This window comes from Trifolium pratense, linkage group LG6, assembly GCF_020283565.1.
Source record: "Trifolium pratense cultivar HEN17-A07 linkage group LG6, ARS_RC_1.1, whole genome shotgun sequence".
Lineage (NCBI taxonomy): Eukaryota > Viridiplantae > Streptophyta > Magnoliopsida > Fabales > Fabaceae > Trifolium > Trifolium pratense.
Genome location: NC_060064.1, coordinates 2,059,945 through 2,068,846, shown reverse-complemented (window position 1 = coordinate 2,068,846; position 8,902 = coordinate 2,059,945). Strand labels below are relative to the sequence as shown.

Here is an 8,902-nt window from a genome sequence, read left to right as displayed (position 1 = left end):
ACATCACCAAATAGACTAATGTGAAATGGATAATTACATCACACAATTTAAAAGTAAGTTTGTATTAGCTTATTTTTGAGCTTATGCAAACAGCTTATGCAATATAAATTAAGTTTTAAGCTATTTTATAAGTTCACACCGGTTAAAATTGTATTTTTATAAGCTATTTTATTATAAACTATCCGACAAACTTATAATAATACATAAAAATTGCATAAGTTAAAAATTAAGCTAATCCAAACGGGCCATAACAATAATTTAAGTGGCATATTGTTGATGGTTAATTTAAAGCGACTAAATTGAGAAATGGCTACTTCACTTTCAATCTGTCCATGGCTCTTTGACTCTTTCTAATTTGTATTGTGCAAACTCATATTGTCTTTCTCGCGAGGTTCAATTGACCCATCTCGTTTTTCAATATCTCCTTCCAAACGGACCCTTGAAGATTCAAGACTAAGAAATATTCATACTAACCAAACATTGGGAAATATATCATCCGATTATATGTAGATAAATGACAAACATAAGTGACATTTGATGATATAAAATAGGCTTAACTACACATTTGGTCCCTTACGTTTATTTTAGGTTTCAATTTGGTCCCTTACGTTTAAAAAGTATCAATTTGGTCCCTTACGTTTATTTTAAGTTTCAAGTTAGTCCTTTCCGTTAGTTTTGTCACTAACACCGTTTGAACAGTACACGTGTCAGCGTGTCCAAGTGCCACGTGTCAGTCCACGTATGCAAATTGACTGCCACATGTGACAAAATTGACGGAAAGGACCAACTTGAAACCTAAAATAAACGTAAGGGACCAAATTGATACTTTTTAAACGTAAGGGACCAAATTGAAACCTAAAATAAACGTAAGGGACCAAATATATAGTTAAGCCTATAAAATAACATATGGATACAAATTCTGCATGATATACACGCGTGGTTTCATGCATTCTAAATGAGAGTGACTTCAATACATAAAATAAAATACCATGATAACAATAATCTAAACACTACGACTAAACACACCCCACGACCCAACAACCCCACGAAACCTATTGCGCGGAACGCGCGACCCGTGCGAATGCACGGGTATGTTACTAGTTTTTCCTAGACATAACATTTCAAAAATCTATCCCTTTCAAGCCTAAGTATGCAGGTATTCTCTCTGCTACATTCTGCATATTATCCCACCTTTGCTCATTAAAGAAAACATACTAGGGTAGGGGTGTTAAAAAATTCAAAACCGAACTGCCAAACTGGATTGACCCTAAAACACTCATCTTTGGTAGATTAAGAAGAATAAGAAGAAAAGTAGTGACGGCTCAGATTTTGGAAGGAGAAAAGAGAGCATAGTACGGAACTAACTTTTCCTGGTGTAATCATTAATGAATATGCAATGTGTAAAATAATTTTACACTGTCAACTAATCATAACCATGTTTTCCGCCACGTCACCCCACTTAACTCCACCTTCTTGATATGACATGGAAAATTGAATATTCTAATTGGTTGTTTGTGTAAAATTAAATTACACCGACGGTGCGTGTTCATTAAACTCATTTTATTTTGTTAACTATTATCCCGAATACCGTTTACCATGACAAAAGAATTTAGATACACATGTACACGTGTACTTTGCCAAGACCAAGTTCACCTAAAAGAAACAATTCCAAATCGGTAAAGATCATAGTATAATTAGACAGTGCAGTACAATCTTTTATATTATAAGCTTGTATACACAAGCAAACTCTAAACCCTAATTTATTTTCCCTGTTTTCCCTCCATTTTATCTTGCAATTTTTATTAAAAAATAATACAATTTTATCTTGACTATGATTCGAACCCGCAACCCTTCAATGCAAGGCAATATTTCCAACCATTATGGCAAATATATCAATTATGATTAAAATTATGTGCAATAATTGATAAGCACCATCAATTTTAAAAGTATATTATATCAAAATTATTGTTGACTATATTATTCATCACGAAATATTTTTATGTCTTTCCTGATCAATGATTTTTTTTCTACCGGATCATAAATTTAGAGAATAATTATCATGTGAGATTTGGAAAATTATTATCACGTGTAATTTAGAAAGTTATTATCAAACTCAATTCTGCTAAATTAATTTTTTTTTTTGCAATACAACCAAACACAATCATAGTCATATCAGTAATCACATTCATTATTTTGATTCTAACATTGCAGATATAATATTAACCAATGATCAATTGATACAATATGCACTAGCAGACCAATTGTGATTTAAATTATGTCCACAAAGTGTTAAGCTCCATCATCTTTCATAGGAAAGATTTCATACGACAATTAAGCACCATCAATTTTCATTGCACAATTTAAACAATTAAAAACCGATAATCTCTTATATTATAAGCTTGCTAACATAAGCTATAACCCTAAACCAAATTTCATCCCCTCTCATTTTCTCTTTCTTTTTATTGCAACTTTATATTAAAAAAATACATATTTGTCATCGAACCTGCATCCCTTACTTACAATAAAACCTTTCAACCGCTAAAACATGTGCTTCAATTATGAAAGAATTTAGGAATCCTAATATGGTAACCCTGTTTTCAATAAATTTGAACGGCGGAATTAATCACAATTTTTATTTATTTACGGATGTCTACTTAAGTTTATGTTCTTGATTATGTCTTTAATTTTTTTTTAACCTTTAATTATCATCAATTTTTTAACCTTTAGTTATCAGCAATTTTTTTTTAATAAGTAAACAAAACGATGGGGTTCCAAAATTATTTAAAACATATATAAAATATAAAATAAGCACATAAACAAATATAGAATAATTAGTCCATGAAATTCCCTATACTACTCTTATTGAAAATGCTCTTAGAATTTTTGTATTTTATTTTTTATTGTTACATATTACACCTAATTAGACCCATGCACCGCATGGGTCAAAGTTCTAGTTAAAATGTAATGCAGTACAATGCAATTTATTTCCTTATTAATCCAATATTGTACTGCACAACTTCACTATGTATTTATTGTATTTGTATGGCAAACATGATTCCATGAATATAGACAAACAACGGTTCATACCAAACACAACTGCTAAAGTCATGGATATGCCGCGCGCACGGGCACGGTGGAATGGATGGGATGTCAATGCCACCAAAATCATCATCAACCAATGGTACTACCATGATGATGATGCATATGACATTCTTTTGGGGTAAGGATGCTTTGATTCTCTTCAATGGTTGGCCTGCCGGTAACACTGCTAATTATTTGTTGGCATTGTTCATGGTTTTCGCCATGTCCATATTCATCGAGTTACTCTCCCACACCCGGTTCATCAAACCAGATTCCAACTCTACGGTGGCCGGTCTAGTTCAGACACTTTTGCACGTTCTTAGGGTTGGGTTAGCTTGTTTGGTTATGTTGGCTCTTATGTCTTTCAATGGTGGTGTGTTCTTGGTTGCTTTGCTTGGTCATGCTCTTGGATTTTTCTTTTATAGCCGTGCTTTCAAAAAACCACTTCATGATAAGCCTTATGATCTTCCTCCTATGGCTTGTTAATGTTAATCATTTGGAGTTATTATAAACTATTTACTACTAATTTCTAGTTCTTGTCCGTAGTGATTACTCAAATCTCTTATAAAATTGTAATTTCTTAAGTGCTTGTTTTCTTTACTGCATAACTAAATACATTTCTTTTCAAATATTTCCAGCAATTACAAGTCTTGCATTTTCTCCATATCCAATGAAATTAAACCTTGCTCTAGAAGACTAATTGGCCATTTATGTTACTTGACCAACACCAAACTCGACCTCTATTTTCCTATCAACAAGTTAAGCCAGTTCATTTCCAAACCAGTGAAATCACATTATACTGCAGCTACTAGAATTCTTCGTTCAATTTAAAGCAGTCCAATTAACGGACTCTTATTTCCATCTCATTCGTATTAATTCCTGTCCGCTTTCAGTAACAGTGACTAGCCAATTACTTGTCCCGATACAAGAAAATCCATTACAAAGTTACCAAATATTCCATGGAAATCCAAAAACCAACACACAATCTCTCGATCATCCACCAAGTATGGATATCGCGCCCTGCAAATTACAGTGGCTTCTCTCTACCTCTTACAAGAGCTCCACAATCCTATGACTAAACTTGTCCCTCTTTATTGTGATAGCATCTCAGCAATTCAACTGACACAATGAGTTGGACTGTCATCTTGTCTAAGACACAATTTCTTCCGAAATCATTTGTCTTTCTTATTCCATCCTCTGCACAACTTATTGACTTACACACCAAAGTTCTTCCTCCTACTATATGTTTCGTTCCTTATAGTCCAAGTTAAACATGATTGATATCTTTGATTGAGTTTGAGGGGGGTTTAAGAAGAATGAAGTTAAAATAGAACTTTTTTACCATTTTTCTGGTTTAGATCATATCAGTTTTCTGTTTTTAGTTGGATGGCAGTTTCAGTTAGTTGTTAGCCTCTTTTACCTCTTGCATTCATCAATGATATTCAGAAGTTTATTTTCCATCTTTCTCAATAACTATGATCCAATTCTTTCTCTTCTCTATATACTTTTATTTATATAAAAGTTTAGACGAGTTGGGTCTAGAGACTCACTAGGGCTAGGACACGCCTAGACTGATATAGTGCTTATAGAGATACTTACAGATTATCCACCAACGATCTACCAATGAGGACCTAATGCTAAAAATAGTGTTGAACTCATGAACCAACTTTTGTTAGCTTTCTTCTCTATATATACTACTTCATACTCAAGCTGTTTACAATTATTTCTTATTCCCCATGTCATTTAAACTAAATAAATATATACAAATTGTGAAATTTAAAAAGAAACCGAGTCAACTTTTTTTGTCCTATTATTTGTACATTGTATAAAATGGAGGGGAAACCATAGGTAAAACATATTATACATTCCTATGCTATACTTTGTTGATAGTTGCACAATATTGTCATTCACAAGTAGATGTCACACTAATAAATTTAGTTGCATTACAAAGCTAACAATACTAACATTGATCCTGAGATTTATCACCTTGCAGACATGAAAGCCATCCCACAGAAGACGGCCGTAACAGATTGTTTCTGTCCGGCATACTCAAATGCCGGTGGCAGCATTTCATGAAGGGTTAAAAAAGCCATAACACCACCAACTGTAATTATAACAGAATAATCAACAAATGTATAATCACAAAATGCCAAAAAACATAAAAATTATTGAGCATTACAAGTCTTCTGAAGTTTGGCGCATATGTACTGCGAGATGCATGTAACTCACAGGATTGAGACCGAAACATGTCCCATGTTTGTTCCATTGGTATCTCCAAAAAAATTTGTTTTCCATTGTTAAGGAAATCCATGAATCTTCTAAACGACCCCTTAAGTCATTGATAATATGTAGCCTTCGTGCCCTTCGTCGTCGTCCCCCAGCTACATCGGCAGCTTAACAAAATTCTAACGGCGTACCATCAATGAAGTGATCTTGTGGAGGGATGATACTACAAGGTACTCTACTTAACGACTCGGCACAATACGTTGGACCCCCAGATTTCTGAATATTCATAATAATCAAATTCAATTGAAGTCGGCAATGAAGCAAACATGAAAAGTACCATCAGATAAATCATAATCGTGAGTGTGGTTGGCGAGAAAGGTAATTGATTCACTCATTTTTCGCGCACTTGTCTGTATTGAGAAATCATGTTACACATGCATTACCTACTCTATAGGCTAAAAGTTGAATCACAATATAATATAACTGGAAAATATTATATATGTATGAAAGCCAAAAGGGGATTTACTTACATGTTCACACACACACTGCTTTGATTGGTATATACACGTTTCACCATGAAGAGGTTGATAAATTGAGAAATGAGTACAGAAAATGAGTGTAGTTGTAAAATATGGAGATGAAGAAGTGCATATACTGTTGTATATTTATATAGGATAGGATATACTGTATTATCTAAAAATAGATTTATTGTTGCAAACGTTTTTTATTTATTTGGTTACTATATGCTTGCAAACGTTTCTTCTTCTTCTTCTTCTTCTTCTTCTTCTTCTTCTTCTTCTTCTTCTTCTTCTTCTTCTTCTTCTTCTTCTTCTTCTTCTTCTTCTTCTTCTTCTTCTTCTTCTTCTTCTTCTTCTTCTTCTTCTTCTTCTTCTTCTTCTTCTTCTTCTTCTTCTTCTTCTTCTTCTTGTAACAAACACATTAATGGGATTTTGTTCAACTTCTAGCCAAATAAATAAAGTTGAGATAATTGAGAGAAAAATAATGCATATTTAGATTCAAATTTAGTGGAGAATTAAGACAAATAATTATAAAATTTCTGTTGTGACTTGTGAGTTTATGGGAGTTTTAGTTTATCACTCAAAATTTATTTATCATCAATTCATTAGACACTGTAGTGATTTAGTGGAGGATAGATATTAAATTTGAGTTTTATTATTAAGTTATTGAAAGAAGCTTGTTAGTAGTGTTTTAGAGCTGCCACAACAACATTAGTGTAGTTTTGCTTAGAAAAAAGGAAAAAAGGAGAAGATTTTTTTTTTTTTTATGTTAAAAAAAAGGAGAAGCCTTTGTTAGGTTTACACAAAAAAAAATTTGCTTTACAAGTATAAATCCTAGATAGTTATCCTATTAGTTCTCTGAACCCTAATCCACTTAAATCAATGAAATTTCTTCATTTAGCCATGTCATTCACTTACAATGTCACGTCATTTCTCCTTACATTATTGTCATATTGATCAACTTTTCATATACCTATATTTATATGTGTGATGATGCATTAATATATCAAAAAAAAAAAAATTTGTCCGATTATATGTTTATATAAGAAAAAAAACGTATGGACTAATGGAAACAAATAGTCACTATAATGATTGAATATATCTAATCAAAAAGAAATAAAATAGTCATTAAATCATCATATTTTACTAAACAATTGTTTAAACAATTGTCACTAAATAATCATATTTTGTTTAAATTCTATAATCTATTGTTTCTTTATTATGTATAGAGAATTCTATTGTCATGATGTCATACTGAATGTCAATGATAATGAGAAAAAAAGTTTTTCGTCGAAGGATAAAAGGATGTGACTTATTGATCAATATTAGGTGATCAACTAGCTATTGGTCTGTTCATTTTTCATTTGGGGCGTCGAAGACGGTAAATCATTTACACACTATCTGTTAAAAACTTGAAAGTCTCTCTTGATTATATACTCTTAAAAACTTAAAACTCTGTCTTGATCATTTACACACTTTTTGTTAATTCTAATAATTATTTTTACACAATTATTGGTTTGATTATTATTATTATTAATTATTATTATTATTATTATTATTATTATTATTTTAATAATATTTATTGTTTCAATTTTTCCACGTTATAATATAAAATAACGCATTACACCCGTGCATCGCACGAGTTTGATGAGTAGTAGGAGAACTATCTAAACATAAATATAACAATTTTTTATTATTTATTAATTCCCACCCCTGAATAATAATAGCAAAGATGAGAAGTTACCAAGTTGGGAAGTAATCTTAATTTTAATTTCCCATGAAATGGTGTGATTTTGACTGGGTCAAAACGGGTCACCCAGGTCAAAACAGTGCGAATCAGGCCGAAACAGTAATTAACGATTCGTGTAAATATAGTAGTGATACGCAAAATATAAATTACCTATAGTGAGTTGCTGATCGTCCATCACTCTCAAATTTTGGCGATTGGCTTCGCGGATAAAACCACCCTCACCGCCCACTATCAAATTCCCATTTTATTGGTTGGGGTGGTCGGGGTTGTGGCGGGGATATCTTGCAACTATACAAGTTGCATGGGAAGGGTTGTAACAAATCCCTCTTCTCTGCTGATTATGTAAACCAGCTAACCGTACCTGATTTCTGTAGCTAAATTGCTCCCCTTCTACAATCGGGGGAACAGGCCCGTGTTGTAAGCTTCTGGCGCGAACTTCAATGTATTGTTGAGGATGATCAGCTATGGCTGTATCAAATGCATTTTCATTATCGTTATCAAAAACCTCAACAAATCGACGCAGAAGAACACGGGCAGCATCATTGTTGTTATCCATAAAAAATGAGTTGGTTACTTTACTAAAGAACTTAAAGAGAGAACTTAAAGAACTTAAAGAAAAACTGAAGAACACGGCAGAGAACCTAAAGAACTTAAAGAAAAACTGAAAGAAATTTTGCCTAAAGAAAAACTAAGAACTAAGAAAAACTTTAGATAAATAAGATATTTATCCTAAAGAACTAAAATAAGAAAAACTAAGAACTAAGAGTTATTAGATAAACTAAAAGTGAGAAGAAAAACTAAAAGTTTGAAACTAAAGGCAGAAGAACTAAAACGATGACTACTACGGAGATTTGGTGGACGGCTGGTGGAGGATCGACGACAGCGAGCAACAAAGATCTGGTCGATGGCAGAACTTGATGAAGAAACGATTTTGAACAAAATTTATCCTTTTGCTGTGTTACACATGAAAAAGAAACTTTGATTTTAGAGGTAGACATAGATTGAATCTTTGTTTCTCGTTTTGAGTCTCTTCTTCACTTTTCCTCAAACTAATCTCAACCCTGGCCTGAAGAAACAATCTTCTTCGTTTTGAGTCTCTTCAACATCAAAACTCAAATTTGCATACTTTCACACCTCCGTTGTTATGAAATAGCAACCCTTGAAGCGGCAGCAACTGTGGCTGCGCACGGAACATCGTGACAGTGAGTTTAATTTCTGGATCTATTTGCCCTCTTCTTTGGAAACAATGACTACTATGGGTTGAAATTGTATCAATTAGTTGCTTTGAAACAATAATAGTTGATTGAATTATACCAATTAGTTGTTT

At 32.7% G+C, this 8,902-nt stretch overlaps 1 protein-coding gene across 1 annotated transcript; it reads left to right on the top strand.

Annotated features, from left to right (window-relative positions):
- Positions 1–3,138: 3,138 nt before the first annotated feature.
- LOC123889025 (copper transporter 6-like) lies at positions 3,139–3,567 on the top strand. Its single transcript, XM_045938199.1, has one exon. It carries the CDS (start codon positions 3,139–3,141, stop codon positions 3,565–3,567), a length of 429 nt encoding a protein of 142 aa, XP_045794155.1.
- Positions 3,568–8,902: the final 5,335 nt, after the last annotated feature.

Coding starts and splice junctions, on each gene's coding strand:
- LOC123889025 (XM_045938199.1), top strand. CDS start 3,139: ATGGATGGGATGTCAATGCCACCAAAATCATCATCAACCAATGGTACT.